This window comes from Pristis pectinata, chromosome 6 (genome assembly GCF_009764475.1).
Source record: "Pristis pectinata isolate sPriPec2 chromosome 6, sPriPec2.1.pri, whole genome shotgun sequence".
NCBI lineage: Eukaryota > Metazoa > Chordata > Chondrichthyes > Rhinopristiformes > Pristidae > Pristis > Pristis pectinata.
The window spans coordinates 28,906,238-28,927,455 of record NC_067410.1 but is presented as its reverse complement, the minus strand read 5'-3'; the positions used below and the strand labels follow the sequence as shown (position 1 = coordinate 28,927,455).

Sequence of the window (21,218 nt, the reverse complement as noted above, 5' to 3'; positions counted from 1 at the left end):
TCCACTAATCAACCCCCAACCCCCACCCCCCAGTTCCTCTCAAACATAACACAGAGGCTATTGGTTGCAGACTGTATAATAAAGATATCAAATCCTAAAATGCTGGGCTACGCTAGTGCAAAATCAGAAATACTTCTCTCATGAAGGGTATTGGAAGTCTGGAACTCTTGTGTTCTATTATGCTATAGTTAGAGAGGGCATTTAAATTTTCAGGACCAAGCTAGTTTTTGTTAAGTGTGGGTGTCAAAGGCAGATGTACAGATGAACAGTGAAATAATTAAATGTCAGAACAGGTTCAAATGGTTAATTGTCCATCTTGTCAGTAATTATCTTACGAAGGAGATCAAGCTGGATTTCGTTGGTAGCAAACAACTTCTCTGTTGATAAGAACAATAATTATCCATAAGTTACTGATATCAGCGATGGGTTCCTCTTAAATGCTTTCTAAATTGCAGACAACAATCGGCATATATTTTCAACTCAATATTGAAGTTATTTTGCATATTGATCTACATGCTGTCAGAAATAAGTTTTCCAAAATATTAATGTTGCTTATAATGCTGAGTATTGAAGCTAATGAAAAGGGCACTTGTAATATGTTTTTACAGAAGAAAATTGCGTAATAGAGAAATTCATTTTTATAAAAAAATATAGATAAAATTTAATGAACATAAGTGCTTTAAAATGTTTTGAACTGTTTAAAAAGAAATTGGGTAGTATACAAGCAGTTACTTTGTTGAGTGGATTGGTTGTTATTAAGAGTGAGTGAATTAACTTTGAAAATTCCATTGGATTTTAACTCATTTAAAAACAGGTTTTTGTCATTATTTCATCGATGGACTGATGAAATAATGATGAAAGATACCAAAGTAAGTGTAGTTGACTTTGTTTATTGGACTTTAAAAAGGTGTTTGATAAAGTTGATTTTGCCTCAATCAGTACAGCTGCAAAGTCATTCAAGAAGCCCAAAGTAATCTCACATGAAGTAATTTGTTTAATCAGCAATTCAACCATTCGCATAAAAACTACGCTCTCCTTCACTGATTTAAGTTAGCCATGATATTTACTGTTTATTATCATGTCACAGCTAGTTACCAAGTCTTTTTGACAACCCCTCCCAAACATATAGACAATTAAAAGGTCAGGGACAACAAACACATTAAATGGACTGGATTGTACAGGTCAAAGACTAGCAGAAACATTGGCTGCTGGTACTCTGTGGCTCAGCATACACCTGATTTCCATGCCTGTGTGGTTCAACATGGAGGCAAGAACGAGGTGGAGGTCAGGTACTGACACATTGAGTCCCGGGGAAGATGCACTTCATATCTGGCACCTCAGCTTATTACAGCCACAGTGATGACTGCCACTTGAATGGGGTTGCTGACTTGGAAAGTGAAGTGTTTTTTTTATACTTTCGTCAGTATTTTATGTTTGTGATCAAGTTCTATAACTTAAATGCTTTTGAATTGTTATTAAATGTTACTGATTATCAGGAACATTTAGAATAATGTTTTTTGAAAGCAGCTAGCTGTCAAAAATTCATCAGGGCAGTCAAGCCTTAGGATCTGCTACCTGAAGCATGGTCCCCACTTGTGGATCTCTTCACTGGCTGGATGTGGCAGTCAGGCCTGGAGCACAGTTTGACCCATGGAACCGCAAAACATGGGACTGTAAAACCTAAGTGCAGCTACAGGAGTATTGTTGAGGTGGGGAGCAGAATGGGGGATGGTAGTGGTAGGTAAGAACAAGCACCATCTGACCTATCATGTCGTTCCCCCCCATGTGTCTGCATGGGTTTCCTCTGGGTGCTCCAGTTTCCTCCCACATTCCAAAGACATGCAGATTAGGAGCTATGGGCATGCTGTGTTGGCGACACTTGCGGGCTGCCCCCAGCACATTGTCAGTAACGAAAAAAGATGCATTTCACTGTGTGTTTCGATATAAATGTGACTATTAAATAAATATCTCTTATCTTATGTCCAAATTCACCTCCAGTTAATTACATGGACTGTAGCGATTGAAGGAGAACCATTACAATCTTCTTGAGGATAAATAAATATGGCCAATAAATGCTTGGCTTGCCAATGATATCTGTATCCCAATGATCAAAATTAGAAAATGGCTATTAGAGAGGCTTGGGTGGGGTGGGGGGCGGTGGTGAGGAATAAAATTACTGAAATGACAGCAGTGCAGTTAAAAACCCATCAGAGCAGGAGGAAGAAAGGAATAATTGCAAATAGAAGCAAAGTGTCACAAGATTTTGTTTTGAAACCACTGTTTCACTTTTTACACCGATTGGATGTGTCTTGGAGTGAATAGTGCTTAAGTCTGCAAATGAAACTTGAACAGAATAATTCTAGAGATCAAAGTAATACTGAAAGTGGACAAAATATGTCAAATGGCATTCTCCATCATGAAGGTAAGATTGTCATCAAGATGTATCAAATCACATTTGGTTGGAGTGGGATCTTGGTAATGTTAAAGAAGAGAGAGATTTCAGGGTCTACATCTTTTAAATGCAACACCTAAAACGGAGAAGGCCAATAAAAAATGGAATACTGGATGTAATGGAAAGAATATAAAAACAGAGATAAATTTATATAAATGTATGATCTTTTAAAAATGTCAAAATTAGATCACAGTATGCAGTTTTGGGCTTCACACTATCAAAGCTGGCCCAATAGAAGGGGGAACAGAATTATTTGGGTATTGCCTAATACAAGGAAAAACAAATGCAAATGAAAACTTGAGTTTAAGATTCTGAGAGATAATATGGCTGAATGAATAGATATAGCTCATTTCTAGTGACTGAGGCACGCATGGTGTGGGTGCCTATTGATAAAATTAAATCTTGGAGTTTTAGGAGAAAAGCAATGACAGTGGAATGCATTATTGGAGATCTTGTTGAGATTTAAGAACAAGTTAGATATGTGTATGAGCGAAAGTGGAATTGAAAGGATATAGGGATGGGATTAACAAAAGAGATTTAGGACTATTGCGCATGCAAGGGGATAAATATCAATGCAAGCTGGTAGAATTGAATAACCTATTTCTATGTTATAATTGCTATGTAGTTTAGTGTGTTCCAGGAACCATTCTCAGATTTTTGGGGTGGCCAGATTTCTGAGCCACATGTGTTAACTCCCAAGCAGCTTACTGGCAGCTCATTTCAGAAGATTGGAAAGCAGTTTCTTAAGGAGGCCCGGCTGTTAAAATGAGCTAAGCCAAGAGTTATTGCTGCACTTCTGGAAAGAAAAAGCTTCAGTTGCTGAAAACCTGAAATAAAATAGAAAAACAACTGGGAATATAGATTCCTGAAAGAGGAAAAATTTTCACGGTTACTATTTTACATGATCAGAAACAAACTAAAGAGAAAGTGTTCTTAATCTGCAGCAGGTTAGCCAGCATCTGATAATGATGTTTTAGAGGAAACTATTCATTATATTGAGGGTGCTAATAAAACTATTACCCTTGCCTTGCCCTTCACCTTAACAGGAATATGCAGGCCCTGAACTCTTAATGTCTCACTTTTAAAGGCCTCCCACTTGGCAGACACTCCTTTCCCTGCAAACAATATCTCCCAATCAACCACTGCAAGATCCCGTCTAATGGCTCCAAAGTTTGCTCTGCCCCAGATAAGAACATTAACTTGTGAACTGGTCGTATACTTCTCTGTAACTATTTTAAAACTAATAGAATTATGGATATTGGACCCAAAGTGCTCCCCAACAGACTCTTCTGCCACTTGCCCTACCTCGCTGCCCAGTGTTGCACCCTCTCTAGTAGTTCCCTCTATAAATTAGAAAAGGAAGCTTTCTTGGACACATTTCACAAATTCCACTCCATCCAAGCCTTATACACTATGGTTGGTGCAGTCAATATTAGTGAAGTTAAAATCTCCCATTTGTACGACCTTATGGTGTTTACAACTAGCTACAATCTCTCTACATATCTGCTGCTCCAATTCCTGCTGACTACTGGGGGGCCTGTAATACAATCCCAACAGAGTGACCATCCCCTTCTTGTTTCTAAGTTCCATCCATGTGGCCTCACTGGATGGTCCCCCAAGAATACCCTCTCTAATGACTGTTGTTATGTCCTCTTTCATCAGGAAGGCAACTCCCCCTCCTCTCTTACCTGCACCTCTGTCACACCTGTAGCATCTCTATCCTGGAACATTGAGCTGCCAACCCTGCCCTTCCCTCAGCCATGTTCCTGTTATGGCTATGATATCCCAGTTCCCAGAACTAATCGATGCCCTGAGTTCATCCACCTTACCTGTCAAACCTCTTGCATTGAAATAACTACAGTTTAAACCAATGGTCTTTTCCTCTCCCTTTACTCTGCTGCAGTCTGCCCTGACAACTAAGTTTGCTTTCACTGGCTACAGTATTATCCCCTGACTTCTCATCAGCCATTCCACTGCTCAGGGCCCCACCACCCTGCCACATTAATTGTATTCCAAGTATTTGAAACCATTAACCTGATTTGTGGCCTTTGAAAGTCATACCTAGAGAGAGCTCTGAATTTATTGAGTAGCATTTTCCAGTGGAAGTTTCGATGCTGCTGCAGTGGTATCACACAGTAATTGACCTGTTTAGTCGCCAGCAAATTTGTGTATTTAGAAAAAGTACCATTGAGAAAGGCTCAGAATCAGTCAACCAGATGATGTCTAAAAATCCATGTTATGCATGGTAGACATTGACAATGATGGCACATTAATGAATACCTAAAAGGAACTCTTATTTCAATTCAGTCTTCACCTATGTAGTTTCCTGTTAGATAGGCCAGATCTCTTTGAAAATGCCTTATGGATGAGTATGTCCCCTATCAGTAACCTAGATATGATTCTGGCTAAATTTAGCAACTACATAGATTTTACACCATGTGCACATATACTGTCTATTCTTTATGAATACAAATTCAAAATTCAATTTTTTGTATGAGAAAGCTTCTTGCCCTGTGCTGGCTGTTGCTACGGCAACTAATGACATCATTCCACTTCCCATTCAGCTTTCAATCCAGTCCTTCAAAGGTTCTTAAGTGGCAGAAATTTTATTTTTAACCTGATATTTTATTTTTGGATGTACTTGTTTGTTTACAAAGTCACAGTGTGATATTTACTGAGATTTTTGAAGATTTGACCTTGAGACTCGGTATTTTTTTTATATTTTAAGAGAAGGTGCCGTTAAATTACAGTGGTTCTAGTGCTCACCCAGACTCGTAATGGCATATGGTCTAGTAATCTTCAGCCAATAAGGGATCTGTCATTTTTCTGTATAAAGCTAACACCAGCCAGATAAATTGTGCTTGGGGCAGACAACTTCATTATTTCGGCTATTTTTTGTGTAATTCTTGCACCAACTTGTATTTTCTGTAGGACTTCGCAATTCGTTAGTTGCATTTGACATAAATTTGCCACATTGTCTTTATTTTAAAGAATGATGTTTGTGTAAACACTGTTTAAGACCTAAATTGAAATCATTCTCACTTCGCACTTTGGTCCAAAAAAATGCCAGATGGTGTCATTAATGCAGCTAAGCAAACCTGATCTGACTGCAGCAAGTGACATCACATGACAGTATCCCTAGTTACGTGAAGTCATGATTAGAAAACAATTTATTGCTTTAACCATTAATTCAACTGATAGTGAAATTTAACAGTATTGGAATTATTCACAATTTTGTTACCAGAATTTGGGAGCATCCATTAATTCTTTTAAAGAAATTGTATTTTCTTTGACTTTCTGTCTACACTGCATCATCAGATAATAGCCATTAAGTTTTAAAATTAATCATTTCAAATGTTAACACTGCAGGCATCACCAACTTTTTTTAGCTGATGTGTGATCACAGGACTGGAGGACAGGGGAAGAAAATTAACAAGAATGATGTCATGTTGAACAAAATTATTTTTCATTTCACAGATAAATGTAATAGTCTCCCAGCAGAATCGTTAATTCTCTCAAAAAAAAAGCTGGTAGAATATTTTTGTCAAGAACAAGACAGGAGGTTATAAAATTAGATGCAAATAGAAATGATGAAATGTATAATGATTGCCTGTGTGCCAGGCTACCTAAGTATTCCTGAAATTCAGTCAGTCTCAGAATTTTTCACTCAGTTCAGGATTGAGGAGAAAGCCCATCCACAACTGTTATATGTTTTCCCATGTTCCCCAGTACCTGCTCATCTCTGAGTAGAATGTCAAACTTTATGGCTCGTCCATTACCAAGCCTACCTATTTTATCTACTGTAACACTAAGCATCTCTCTCCCGACACTCATAAAAGCCTCATAGTCTCCTTTACACCACTTTATCACTTCCAGCTTCTCAATCATCTCCTAATACTTTAATACTTGGCAACAGTAAAGGCATTATAGAAGTGTATGTTATTGTTATATTATCTAACTGTTACCTGTGGTTCACACGCATTAAATGCTGATATCTAAATCAAGTTTACAGGTGTACGGTCACTCAGATCAGATGCACTGGAGCAGAATGTGTACTGGGACATATGTTCTGTCAATAAAGATGTTGGAGCATTTCTTTCTTTCTCCCAATAGTCTATGAGGTTAGTGTAGGATCCACATAAACAAATGCTGGCAAGTCAGCTCTTAGTTAAACTTTACAACGTCAGCAAAACAGAATTAGCAGAAATAATAGCAGATGTGAAAGGGCTCTTGGAATATAAGCTTGCATGAGGGTCAAAGCAAGGACAAAGTATCCAAGTGAGCTCCTCCATCACATTCACCATGGCAAGTTAAAGTTAATCATTGTGTCTGATTTTGAAGAACTACAGCTACTGTATATAAAATAACTGTAAATGCTGGAAATCTGAAATAAAAACAGGAAATGCTGGAAATTCTCAGCAGGTCAGGCTGCATCTGTGGGAAGAGAATCAGAGTTAATGTTTCAGGTAAAAGATCCTACATCAGACGCTGAATCACATTTTTAAAATGGTGCAAGATGAAAGAAGGAATGCCAAGGAAGTCAAAAGCACAGGAGTAAACTGGCCATACCTTTAGAATGGCCACACAACCCTGGTAGAGTTTGCTGGCAGTGACCTTCAGGATCTCGTTTTGTAGATGGAGTAAGTTGGAGGTCTGTGTTATGTGTTGGAAGAGAAGCTGGAGTTAGTCTGCACTCTGGGGTTTATTCACATTTAACACTGAGCAGATCTGTGTGAGACATGTCAGAATATGCAAAGGCAGGTTACCCTTGCTTTATAGAAGTGCTCAGGTTTATTTTGCATTGCTTAATACCCCAACTGCTGATCTAATGATCAGTTTAGAAATGGTCACTATAAGCCTGCACTCCTGAAACTGTTTTAGAAAGGTTTCAAAGTATTTAAAGATCTTGGAAAAATTGACTGACTCAGGTGACATGAAGGAACAGATGTACTATAGTTGCTTTAACTTGCTATTTGGAAGCCTTTAAGGAAAGATACTTTGAAGTTTGCAGCTGTGCTTAATTATGAGACCACAGAAGAGTCCAACTCAAGTGCACTGTACCAAGATGGAGTAGTTTAAAAAAAAATCTTGTGTTAAGCACTTCACCTGCATGATAACTAACCACTTAGTGCAAACTTCATTGAATTTTAGCTCAGCTTCTGGAAGACATCTGGATCTGCAAAGTATGACCTATTGCAGTAAGAGCTGACACTGGACTTTGAAACAGCATTGTAATATTCTTGGCTGCTTTAAGAGGACTGCCCAACTCCTAATTAAATGAACAAGTTGCCTGTTTATCCTGTGTAGCTGAGAGATTCCGTATCTTGCAGTCCCAGCTGAAGCTAGGGTGGAGGGCCTCATTAGTGAGGTCCACAGTCTGCTTTCCTAAAGTGTTTACAGTGTGCTCTGGACATCATCATAGCCTCTCTTCAGAACTTACCAGTCAGAAAAGGCCAAAAGCCATCTTGCTGTGATGTTATTTGAAGGTTTACCCCAGTCCTTCATGTATCTGATATTGGAGAGATTTATAATTGTAATCATTGTAACAGAACTTACTGGTAAAATTCCGAATCCCATCATCTAGGAGATCAGGGTTGTCAGGGACAGCAGAACTCCACCAAATGCCAGTTTCACTGCAAGTTGTGCAAAGACTTAGCTGGGAAATAGATTGCTCTCTTTCCTTACTCCAGGGTCAAACCTTCTTCCTAACAGCACTTTGGAATTACCTTCACCAGAAGGACTGCTCTGGTTCAAGAATGTGGCTAGGTGTGGGCATTAAGCATCTCCCCAGTGACATCCAAATCCCATGAATGCATAGAAAAAACTGTACAGTAAATAACATTTGTACAGAATGGCTTCAGAATGACCACATGTCTGAAAATGGAGCCCCATTCTTTGAGAGTTCCACAGTTTGTTCTCTTTGGGTAGTATTGTCCATGCCACCATTCAGCGGGAAGGGAGGTGGAAGTGTTGGTCATATTGAATGATGCACCTGCCATTTATTTGATCCACGTTTGGACAGAACACACGGAAGTAAAAAAGTTAGTGTTGAGGAAGTTAGTTTCATTTGGATGCTTAATTGTCATGAGTACTGCTAACTCCTAGAGTGTGGACCAACTGCAGCTTCTCCTCCAGCCATTAACAGACCAACTAAGAAAACCAGACCTTCAATAACATTGCCAGAAAACCGTACCAGGGCTCCAGATATGGTTTGATAGCCATTAATATTGTGCCTGCTCCGGTCCTGTGCAATTGCAGCTGGCAAATCTGTTGGGTAGATCAGAAATGCTCATTGGAAATGACATGGGAGATTTTGGGGGGAATGAGAGAGGGTGAGTGTAGGTGCAAAGGAGTGACAGAGCTGAAAAGTCTCAGAAGGGTCAATGTATCAATAGTTTTCTGTATAAGACTGGAATTGGATTGGGTTTGACTTCTTAAATTTTGAAATTCTCATTCTCCATTCTACACATTGCTAGAATTTTAAAATTGCCCACTTCAAAAGTCTTCTCCTTGGGGAGGGAGATTCTAAATGGTAGTGGATGGCTTCAATAGTAGATCAAATGGGCGAAAACAGATTGACCCATTTTAAACCTCACACTGTTCTCTTTTAGTTGAAGTCTGGGGGTGGATGTAAAATGGGCTGCCAGTCATTTTTGCTTGTTGTTACATATCTAACAAAGATCGATTTAATGCTCCCTTCCCCTGTGATAAATTTGCTTTTGCCTGCAAACAAAAATCAAACATAAACAAAACCAAATTAAGCACTGGTTCAGATTGTGTGGAAGATTATTTTTCTTCTGGTCCTGGTTGTGTTGATGAGGCCCAATTAATGATAATGAATGATAATTAATAAACCTTTTTGAATGTTAGAATAATTTTGAGAGGCTCCCTTCAAAGTTTTATCTGCATTCTAAAAAATTCTACCCATGGCAGTTGTTAACCTATTTCCAGTGATCTATTTTTTCCCTTCATCTTTTTAAGATCTCTTCGGGTCTTCTCTATGGATTTAGTTAATCTACAGGAAACCCATGCATGGTTAGGAACTGGTGTCAATGTATCATTGATTCCTTTAAAAACCTCTGTAAGACTGGAAGTGTGCCTGGCGATGCTAAAATCTCATATCTCAAGTACTGGAACATGGTGCATTGCTCATCCCGAGCTTTTTGTTTCAAAATCATTGCAAAACCAGATCAAAGCTTCATCTGACAAGAGCTTTTCACATCTTTGTTAAAGGCAGCATTGACCCTGGAGGAATGACTCTTGGATCAAATTTTAGTATCTAGCTAGATGCTTAACAAGATAAAAAGAAAGGCAAACAATTTGCTTTTATCACTTGTATCATTTTACTGTTGTAATTTTTTTGCCCTAATTTTCTCCACTGGAACTGAATCCCAAGGGAACTTGCCACTTTATGATATTTCACTGAAGAAGACATTTACATCACTGATGTTTCTGTGATTTCCTGCCATAATGTCATCAGGAAATTAACGTAAAATAGCCAATCATTCCACAATAGTGTTGCTGCCAATCAGACCTGTTGATAAGGAACATTATTGCCAACCTGCACATTACTCCTACTGAGGTTTGCACATTTGGGCTTTCCAACTAGCTTAAAGTAGAAAAGTCAAGGGCAAAAACTCTGGCTGAATCTTTAAGCTTTCTTGCATTGCAGGCAATTGAATTACCTCCAATAATACCCAGGCACAACTTAGACAAGTTGTCTAATAAGGGAAGTAAATTAGAGCACTGACTTTTGGTGCATGGCTAGAGGTTAGAGCCTGCAGCTGGCAGCTAAGGGTGTGAAAATAATCTGGCCTCTGGTTTTGTAAAATTGATCCCTGTCCCTGAACAATCAGACTTCAGGCTTGGTGGATATTGAAGATTAACCAGAAGCTGTATCTGTATCTTCTTTGCTCTCCTGCAGCCACCAAGTCCAAAGCTTGCAAGTGGAGGGCATCGAGCGTTATTTTATGAGGCCGTCCCTCATGATTGAGAATGATTTGCCTTGACCATAGTTCTGTGGGCTCTGAGGTGACTGAGGATTCCTGTGTGGATCCACAGACTCTGCCACAGTGGAACTTGACAGGGTGGATTTCTTGGCTGTTTGTGAGCTTTTTCCAGCTTCCACTTGGTCTCCATGTAGTCCTATTAGAGGACCTCGAAGTGCTCTCTCCTCCTGGAAATCACCTGCTAAGACAAAGTTCAGAGTAAAGCATGTAATCAGGCATCCTGTTGGTTGACTTCTCAAATGCCAGCTGTAAATTGCCCATCCCTCTGTCTCACAGTGGGATCCCAGTGGCTTCATAGACCATGAGCTTGGTGCCAGGTTTGAGGTTTTTGTCTTTGGACACTCAGGAGGACAAAAGCTCTGTTGATGCTCCAGAGCTTGGAGGATTTTGCCTATTTCACTGAGATAGTACTCTGGAGAAATGGAAAGTGATATGCTTTGAATAGGGTCTTGTCATGGATCCTGATTGTTAGTGAAGGGGGTGGAGAAAAGGACAATATTGTGCAGCAGGTGCAGGTTTGTGAAGGACTTTGTCTTCTGAATGTTTATTATAAGGCCCATTCTCTCATGCACTTCATTGAAGAAAACAACAATGGTTTAGAGATTGGCCTTAGAGTGTGCGTTGACACAAGCATTGTTAGATGACTGAGGTTAGTGAGATCTCGGTTCTGGAATAGTACTGATGTGGACTGGAGAGTCTTACACTTGTCCTATAGTTTAACTCCACTCCAGTAGGGGCATGTAAGGAGTGAGGTGAGGTATTGCAGTGAGGAAAACTTCACTGTGGGTGTGAGTAGAGTCAAGGTCTGGGATAAAAGTAAATATCCAGCTTTATTAATCTTATTCAGTAGCAGACAGCCACCTGTACATGTTCTGACTAAATGCCCTCTAAACTAGTGAACCAGTGGCTTCATGTGACTTAGAGAGAGAAAACAATAAAAATCATTCACATTTAAACCCTCGCTTAATTCATGCAGTAACATCAAAGCCAGCATATGACTCTACAAGTTTAAGTTAATCAGTCTTGGAATCCTTCCTAAATACGGATGAAACCAGTTAAGCAGTGGCTTGAGATCTGAGCCATTTGAGTCTTGGACTGTGATGACGTAGCCGTGTCCCACCATAACTCATCTGTAGTGGGAGGGGTCATCTCCCAAGCTGAACCTGGTGGCGGGACAGCTCTTGTAGTAAAGGGTAGGGTGACTGCACAGGGGAAATCCCTTTTCCCACCCCACCCCAATCATGCAGAACCATTGTTTCAGAAGGTTTGGGAAAGTAGCAGTCTGGTCTCCAGCTCTGCATTTGAATTAGTTACTGAGCACTTTTCACAATATGCTTTCAAAAATACCCTTTATCTATTTCTAGCTATCCAAAATATGTCATAGGATTCAGACCAACCTACAAAACCTGCAGAAACTGGTTAATGCCTTCCAAAATACTGCCATAGCCTTGAATAAACCTGATGGCACAAAGATAGCATTTTATCAGATGATAAAGCTGAGTATGTTCGATGAAAATTGCAGTAGGAATATTGACTGCCCAATGTTTGTTCACTTAAAGCAGGAGATGAGAACCAAAGGGCAGTTTTTAGTCATGGCTTCTTTTTGAGTTACAGGAAGATGGGAGCAGTGACAATGCAGGATTTATTCCTTAGGGCCTATGGCCACATCATCAGAAAACTGATCCATGATACCATATTTAATTAATTTTCGTGTCTGTGGAATCTACTGTAATTCAGCCTCTACATAGAATACAAAGCACAGAACTGGGCCTTTTAGCTCTACACATCCACACTGCAGATCATGCTCCATTCAAGTCCCCTCCTATCCTTTCCCATATAGCTAGGAAAAAAACTCCTATTTCTTTCTCCCTCGGGTGCTTATCTAGCCTCTGCTTAATTCTATCCATATCAGCCTTACTTACTCTGTTTGTTAAGAGTTCCGCGTGCTCTACTCCAAGATAGAAGCTTCTTTTGAATTTGCTTTTCTTTTCCTCAATGCCTGTAATATAATGAGCTCTAGTTTTGGGTCACCTCACCAAGTAGAAATGGTGTCGCGTGCCAGACACCAGAGTCCTGAAACAGTCGCTCTGTTTCAAGATCTGTCATAGGAAAAGATTACCACACAGACAAGGGAAAAGCTTCAAGGACCTGCTCAAAGTCTCCTTGAAGAAATACAGCATCTTAACTGGCTCCTTGACCATGGGCCATCACCTCTGGCCCATGACTACTCAAAGTGGAGAAGGAGCTTTCAGGATGTTATTCACAAATGAAGACTATGCTTCAAGAGCACACAGGCCCTGTGTAGGTGGCAGAAGAGGGGTACCACCTTGAAAACTATCCACCTGTTCATGCCATCAACCATCATCTGCCCCATCTGTGGAAGAGACTATAGCTCCCACATTTGTCTCATTAGCCACCTCAGGTCCTCATATCTGGAGTGGAAGTGTCATCCTGAGGGACTGCCTAAGAAGAAGATGGAAAAGAACACTCTCCGTGTGAAGCTTAACAAAAGCTCATGGTGTAGGTAATATATTCCCATGGATAAACAATTAGCTGGCTAACAGGAAACAGAGAGAAGGCAAATGTTTTTTTTTCTGATTGCCAAGATGTAATGAGTGGCACACTGCAGCGATCAGTGCTGGGACCTCAGCATTTTACAATTTATATAAATGACGAATGAAGGCACCAAGGAGGCTCGAATGGAACATGATCTGCAGTATAGACTTGTTGAGCTGAAAGGCCCAGTCTGTGCTTTGTATTCTATATAAATATTATGAAGCTTATAATTGTTAAGCAATCTATCAGGCCATTCCTTTCAAGAGAAAAGTAACTGTGCCGTTTACCTTTTCCTGACAGGTATAGCCAATGCAACTGATCTTGTTAATGCTTGTTGCACCCTTTCTAGGGCTTCTGTGTATTTTCTTATTATATGGCAAACAAACCTTTACACAGTACCCTGCATATGGTCCAAACAAGGTTCAATACAAACTCAGCACAAATTGCTTACTTTACATATTCTGCCATTTTAGAATGGCCTTCCTGACCTATATTGTAGTTTGAATGATCTTCATATTTGTACTTTCAGATTTCTTTGCTTCTCCACCCTATTCAAATTTTTATTTTCCCAAATGTTGGATTTTTACTTTCCCAAATGTTGGATTTTTACTTTCAATACATGACCTAATTAATTTTATTTCTTCACACATATCTAGGTTAGCACTTCATGCGAAAAATAAATTATTCTGATTATGTAAGAAGTCTTTTCAAAATGAAGAACAAAATAGTTGTACAGACTTCAAAAAAAACCTTCACAGAAAGTTTCACTGTTCAAATGCAGAAACACAGGTCAATGTTGTTTGGAACACTCTGCAACCTAGCCTCCAACTGTTGTGACTAGTTAACACTAAACAAGTTTGATTCCTGGGGAAACAACTGAACTTTATTGTGAAACTCTGAAGCTCCACTGTGGGTTTGAAAGCATGTCTGTAAACTTAAATTACCAATTATAAAATAGCCTGGCCACAGAAGTTGTTGTTCATGTGACAAACCCTTACAAATGGAAAAATAAGATCAAAATAGATTCATTCAATTTCTTTGGATAGTCTCCTCCTGGTGCTCAGTAATATTGAGAAAATACTTAAATTCATGGTCAGATGTTTGTGGCAAAGCTTAAAGGAATCTTTTAATAGAGGTGGTGAAGATTAGTGCTTGGAAATTCAAATGTGGAACTTCTTTTGAAAACTTAGAAAATTGATTATTTTTTTCCGATGAATGAATCACAGTGTTTCCAGGAGGCATTTGATAACGTGCTCCATCAGTGATTATTTGTGGAAAAGAAAAGCACATGGTGCAAGAGGTAACATATTCATGTGGATAAAAGATAGGCTAGCTGACAGGAAATAGAGAGCAGGCATATATAATTCATTTCTGGTTGGCAGGATGTAATGAGTGGTTTGCTACAGGGAGCAGTTCTGTGGCCTCATCATTTTATGGCTTGAATGGGGCACTGAAGGGGTGATTACTAAATCTGCTGATGACATTGAAAATAAGTAGGAAAATGTTATGAAGAGGACACAAGGATGCTAAAATAAATATGTGAGTGAGCAAAGAGCATAATGTGGCAACAGTTGTCCAATTTGGCAAGAAAAATTAAAAAGAAACATATTATCTAAATGTTGAAAGATTGCAGAATTGCAGGAATGTGGGGGTCCTAGTGCATAATTTGCAAATGGCTGGCATGCAGATATATCCAAGTAATTAAGAAAGCTAACAGATTGTTACTGTTTATTGCAAGGGGAATTGAATACCAACATAGAGAGGATATGTTTTAGTCATATAAGGCATTGACTGAGATGAATCTGGCACATTGTGTACAGAATTGGTCTTATTTAAGAAAGGATGTTAAATGTGTTGGAAGCAGTCAGAGAAGCTTTCTGGATTGGTACCAGGAGTGGGTTGGTTGTTGCATGAGGAAAGGTTGGACAATCTAAACGTGTCCACTGGAATTTAGAAGAGTGAGGCAGGACTTGACTGAATCATGTAAGATCATGAGAGGTCATGACAAGGTGGATGTGGAGAGGATATTTCCTGTTGTGGGAGAATCTAAAACCAGGAGCTACTGTTTAAAAAACAACTACCCTTTTAACAGAGATGAGGCATTTTTTTTCTGTCTGTAAGTCGTATGTCTTTGGAGCTCTCTTCAAATGGCAGTGGAAGAAGAATGTTTGAATATTATAAAGATAGATAAGCAGGGTGGTGAAAGTTCACTGCAGAATGTGGAGTTGAGGTTACAATTCGATCAACCATGATCTTATTAAATCTTGGAGCAGGCTGGAGGGGCTGAGTGGTCTACTTATGTTCCTAATTCAGATGCATATTTGTAATAAGAATATAATCAGGTCAGTTTGTGAAAGAATATTTTAACCAGGTGCTTCCTGTTATGAGTCATACTTGTAGCCCACCCATGTCAGGACTGTATGTGACGACATCAGTCCTTATGCGTTATCCCTTTTGTAAAGTTGGAGGGCAACTTGGACTACCTCATCCTGGATCACATGTCATTGGCTATTCCCAGAACAACAGGGTCTGACTCCCACAGCACACAACTTTGGGGGGGGGGGGGGAGGAAGGGGGCTACAAGGTAAAATGCATAACTACAGGTTGATTTATGAATTTTAGCTATAATGGCATTAACTCTTTGGGTATGTGTCTTTGACTTTTATTTCTATTTTTCATATGCCACTCTTTGCCCATAGGAATACACTGTGGAATACTCTGTGAAAAATATCCATTATGCATTTGACTTTTGCCCACTCACTTTATATTCAGTTGTAGCCTCCTTGTGTCCTCTTCACAACTTAATTCCGTACTTATTTTTATGTCATCAGCAAATTGAGTAATCGTACTATGGAAAGGCCATGGGGAGGGTTGTTGAACAGAGAGAGCTTGGGGTGCAAGTACATAGTTCCCTGAAAGTGGCAACACATGTAGACAGTGTGGTGAAGAAGGTGTATGGCATGCTTCCTTCATCGACTGAGGCAATGATTGTAAGAGTTGGGATGCCATATTACAGTTGAACATAACATTGGTTAGGTCACACTTGGAGTATTGTGCGTAGCTCTGGTCGCCACACCATAGGAAGGATGTGATTAAGCTAGAGAGGGTGCAGAAAAGATTCGCAAGGAGGTTTCCTAGATTTGAGGACTTGAGCTATAAGGAGAGAATGGATAGGTGGGATCTGTTTATCCCTGAAGTGAAAGAGGCTGAGGAGTGACATGATAGAGGGATATAAAATCATGAGAGGCATAGATAAGATAGCTAGCCAGAGTTTGTTTCCCATGGTAGAAGGTGTAGGTTTAAGTTGAGAAGGAGGAGACTTAAAGGGGATCTAAGGGATAAATGTTTCTCACAAAGAGTAGTTGGTATCCAGAATGAGCTGCCAGCGGAGGTGGTGGAGGCAGGAACAGTAACATTTAAGAGGCATCTGGACAGGTACTTGAATGAGTAAGGTATAGTGGGATATGGAATTAATGCAGGCAAATGAGCCAAGGGGCCTGTTTCTATGCGGTACAACCCTTTGATTCCATGATTCCATACCTTCGATGCCTTCATTCAAGTCATATAATCCTTGCAGCATTTCACTTATTACATCTTGCCAACCAGAATAAAAATATATGCTTGCTCTCTGTTTCCTGTTAGCCAGCCAATCTTTTATCCACGTGAATTACCGCTCTTACACAATGAGCTTTTACTTTCCACAATAACCTTTGATGCAGAACGTTATCAAATGCTTAATAGAAACATGCTGTTTCATTTGTGGGGGCGGTGGGGGGGGGAGAAATAATAATCATATTTCAATCACGGAACACTGATAAAAAGTTCTGCATTTGAATTTCCAGAGTCAAGAATTGGCTGTAAAGCCTTCACCCACTGGCCATTTTCCTAGGCGAATATTTCCTGATGGCCAAGCAACCCACTAGTTTCACTAACCCCATCTCCAGCCAATCAGCTGGCCGCTCATCCCCTAATGCTTCTCTTACCCTTGGCTTCCAATTGCTCTTCCACTTCCCCACCCAACAAGAGCATTGTCAGTATTGAATTCTTGATACCGCACCACACCAACATCATCATGCATCCCTGATCCCGATTGTTTCCCCCTGACCTTTGCACAACAATTCCGGCACATTCCTAATCACTTCCTCCCCTTTCCCAGCTCTGACCAAGGACTACCAGCCCACAGCCCCTTCCCAGGCCAGAGTTTAATGTGGTGAGACAGTCATTGTCCCATTACACTTAAGCCATTTTATTGCATCTTTTGAGGTGCACCAGAATTTGTAGACATAAAATTCTACACAATGAGAGAAGGTATTATCTGTTTGTATTCCATACAATTTTACCATTCAGAGTATCCTGAGAAAATAGAATCTCATCCTTTATATCAAAAACATAAAAAGGAAAACAAATGGATGGGAAGGAGGGTAAGCATTGTTCATATCTGCCTGCATTATTGTATATGTGAAGGATTCACTTTTGGTTAAATAATCTTAGCATCAAGGAGAAATATATTTAACACAATATAATATTTTGCGTCTGGGCTTTCTATCTGAGACCTCTGTGTGTTTGATGTGTAGATACATGGAGGCCACTGGTCATGTATGATGGTCACAAAGCTCGATTGGTGCCACTGGCATGAAATTCTAGGGTGTAAGTGTGGACTTTGCACACTGGTGGGGTCCTTTCTGAGCATTATTGGAAGGTTCCTTCTTCAACCTTTCCTCCTCAGTGATTGCCCGGCCACTCACCCTTCAATGCCAATATCATCACGGCGCCGCAGACCTCTCCCTCTGTCTGGATCTCCTCAGGCTTTTATCCCCCTGTCCAAATCTCTACCCTTGTCCCTTGATTGTCTCCTTGCCACACTATCAGCCAGGATCCTCTCCCTATTCCCTGGTTTCCCCTATCAATCATTTCCTTCCCTGACATCCAAATTCCCTTCCCCACACACTTGCTCCACTATCTCTACTCTGCAATGATTAGAGATGATGGGGGGTGGGGGAGCCTTCATGACCATTTGCAGCTACAGTGACCACTCTACCATGCATGATGCCTTGGAGACACAAGAAACTGCAGATTCCGGAATCTGGAGCAAAAAAGCTACTGGGTCGAGCAACATCTATGGACGCCAAGGGATGGTTGACATTTTGGGTCGAGACCCTGTATTAGAACTGAGAGTGCAGAGACAAAATAGCCTGCATGTAGACGTGAGAAGGATGAGTGAGACAGTAGGTAGGTGCCTTGCACTTCATGTAGGAGGATTTTAGAGCCTTGGGGCAGTGGTATACCTCCTCCCCTCACCCACCTCTGTTTCCAGCTTGACTTTTTGAGACACTCAAGCAGCAGAAGATATTTTCAATTAGTTATTTCTGTCTGATGGATCGTTTCTATTTTTAAAATATGAATTTGCATCCCAAAATTGTTCACAATGCAACTGGGTTTTGCTGCAAATGAGAGAAAATAAAGCTTAGGAAAGCAAATAAACCACAATCAAAATGTGAGTGTTATTGGCATCAATAAGATTTCATGGTTAAGGTTACATGTATTTAGATTGGTATCACCTTATCTACCTACCTTTTCCTTCTCCACTCTCCCGAACAAATCTCGTACTTCCTTGCTAGTGTCTCTTCACAAACTTTTCCATGTTTCCTAACTGACAAAGATGGAAGCAACATTTTACTCACTAATTCTATCAGAATGCAGCCAGAATGTTGTGGAGGAGAGATCGTGTATTTCTTCTAATTTTGCTGTGATTCTGTTCGTACCTACTTCAAGCTTCAATGTTGTGCCAGTGCCTGCTGTGTTTAATGCTGATTTTTTTTTCATTGACTATACTCCATATGACCTTTCCTGGTTTTACTGTCTATCACTCGCCAACTGTGTGCTAATCCTTTGTCTTCCTTTCTGAACAAGCTAAAATGTTTGCAATTAAGAATCTCAGTGAGGATGCTCTTTAATGAAAATAAATAATATTTGTAGATGGGCCTGGCTATTTTAGAGCCCATCATATGAGTTTAAAGACATGCATTATGTCAGTAGCTGATTTTTTTTACTTAGTCTTTAGATGTAGTGCATATGAAAAAAATTGATCACTTCTATAATGGTTTCTTTTCTGTAGCTGGGGTACCCAAGGTGACTTCACCAGCACGCACCCACTTCCTGCAGTAAAGGTGAAACTCTTTACGGAGAGCACAGGCGTGCTGGCTCTAGAGGACAAAGAGCTTGGACGGGTATGTGCTTCTTATTTCCTGCAATTAATGATTTATACTGGTGAGTCGGTGCCAAGTCTGTTCTGATTGCACTTAGATTCTGCTGCCAAAGAAGCTCTTTCAATTCCTATTGCACACTCATGACAATATCATTTACCAAACTCTCTTAGAAAATAACAAACAAGTGCTTTTAAAAACATCTTGATAAGAACACAATCAGTGCATCCTGGATAAGGAACTGATCTGTGCTTGGATCAGAATAATAGTGAACATGGCAGCTGGCAGCCAGCAGATCTCCCTCTTGCGTGCTTGTCTGTTCAAACCCTATCACAAACAAATACTGTTCTGTGCATAAGAGCCTTTCACTCATTACTTTGTGATTCATTGCACATGGTCTTCTGAACAATCCCACTTTATCTGGCCTTGTGCTGTCAGTACCAGTACAGATTTTCACCTGCCTCGCCTCTGCCTACACCGTCAGTGTCCTGAATTAAAATTTGGGTTTTTGGCTCTGCAATGTGAAAGGCCATTGGAAGGCAAAGCGCAAAACAATATTGTGTCCACTTATGCCTGTTGCTAAATGTCCCACTGAAATAAATATAACCAAATGTAACATAATAAGTTTGGAGAACATTTTGAACTTCCTATTGTGTCAAAACAAATGTCTTGCAAGAAAGAAGCTAATTTCGGGCATGAATTAGTTGTTAGGAATTAGAGGGGGATCATTTTAATTCCCAGGTGTCATGTTTAATCTGCTTCTGTGTCTCCTGTCCAATCCCTGACCAGTAAGCAGAAGCAAGATTTGTGGGGGAGCAGGCTGTCATCAGGAATACAAGCGAACAGGCTCCAGCAGTTAGGCAAATAACTCAGGAGGACACCAGGTGATCCTAGTCGGTAGATGGGAGGTCATTGGGGGGAGATGGATCCTGGGGCACTGGAGTCACATGGTGTTGCTTGAGTCCCAGAGTAGCACCTGTATTCCTCTAGGCCCTTAAGGAAGGATATTTTTAAATTAAATTTGTTGCCTTTTTCTAGTGGTTTGGTATGGGGCTGGATTGATCGGCAAAGAATGAAGAGTTTAAAATTCTGTTTTTGTTTCCAAAGCCCAGTACTGATGACCTGATAAGTATAACCCCAATTGTAATTAAGAAGGGAAAAAAGAGCAAAATGGTAATGAAATGTTGTCTGAGTTGTAACTTGAAGGTTCAGTCCAGGGAGGTGCAGAGTTAGTGGGGAGGCAGACAGCAAGGTGGTCCCAGGAAATCCCAGGACATTAACAAAAGCCGAAGCGAAAGATGGGAAGCATTAAAGAACAACATGCAAAAGCAACAGCAAGCATGATCAGTAAATATTTTCAGAAGAAGATGTTTTACACAGATCAATTCTGTCAGCTCTGTTCTTTCCATCAATGTACAAGTCTGTCTGTCACATCAATGAAATTGCTGGAAATGCTCAACACATTCATCGCCATCTTATTTACAGAAGGAAACCATTTGGCCATTTTCTCCTGCCAATCTTATGTTCTCTCCCCAGAGCCCTGCATAAAGGGTGGCAGCAGAAAGGCCAGCAATTGGTATCACCAATAATTTTAAATCTGAGAGAGAGACATTGCTAACTAACCCTAATAAAGGAGATGGGAGAAAATGCAGATATGTGAAGTTAGGTTAACCATGATTTCATGGAATGATGGACTGGCTCAAGGGACAAAATGGCCTCTCATATTTCTGTGTTCCATCTTAATAATTATCCTCTGCATCCTCTCCATGGCCTTACCATTGTCAAAGTGCTGTTCTCTAACTTCTCACCAGTGATCAACACCTAAAACACAACATGTTGACTAATCTGTAAATGCACAAGGACAAGTGTGCTTTAAGCAACCAATTCTGCGCAACTTCCAGAAGGTGATGTACCTTTCTGTTGTAACCATTTAAGATGTCAGTTAGCACGGACAGACTTGCATACAAAATAACAATCTATAATCAGAAAGAAAATGCA

The 21,218-nt window shown here is 40.1% G+C and overlaps 1 protein-coding gene across 4 annotated transcripts in view; it reads left to right on the top strand.

The window, feature by feature from the left end:
• Window positions 1-21,218, top strand: part of cadpsa (Ca2+-dependent activator protein for secretion a) — a 337,975-nt gene that overhangs the window by 137,972 nt on the left and 178,785 nt on the right. For all 4 annotated transcript variants that reach the window (XM_052017899.1, XM_052017896.1, XM_052017897.1 and 1 more), the window contains exon 7: window positions 19,133-19,244. In XM_052017899.1, coding sequence (XP_051873859.1) covers window positions 19,133-19,244 — 112 coding nt within the window. The remainder of the gene's footprint in view (window positions 1-19,132; window positions 19,245-21,218) is intronic.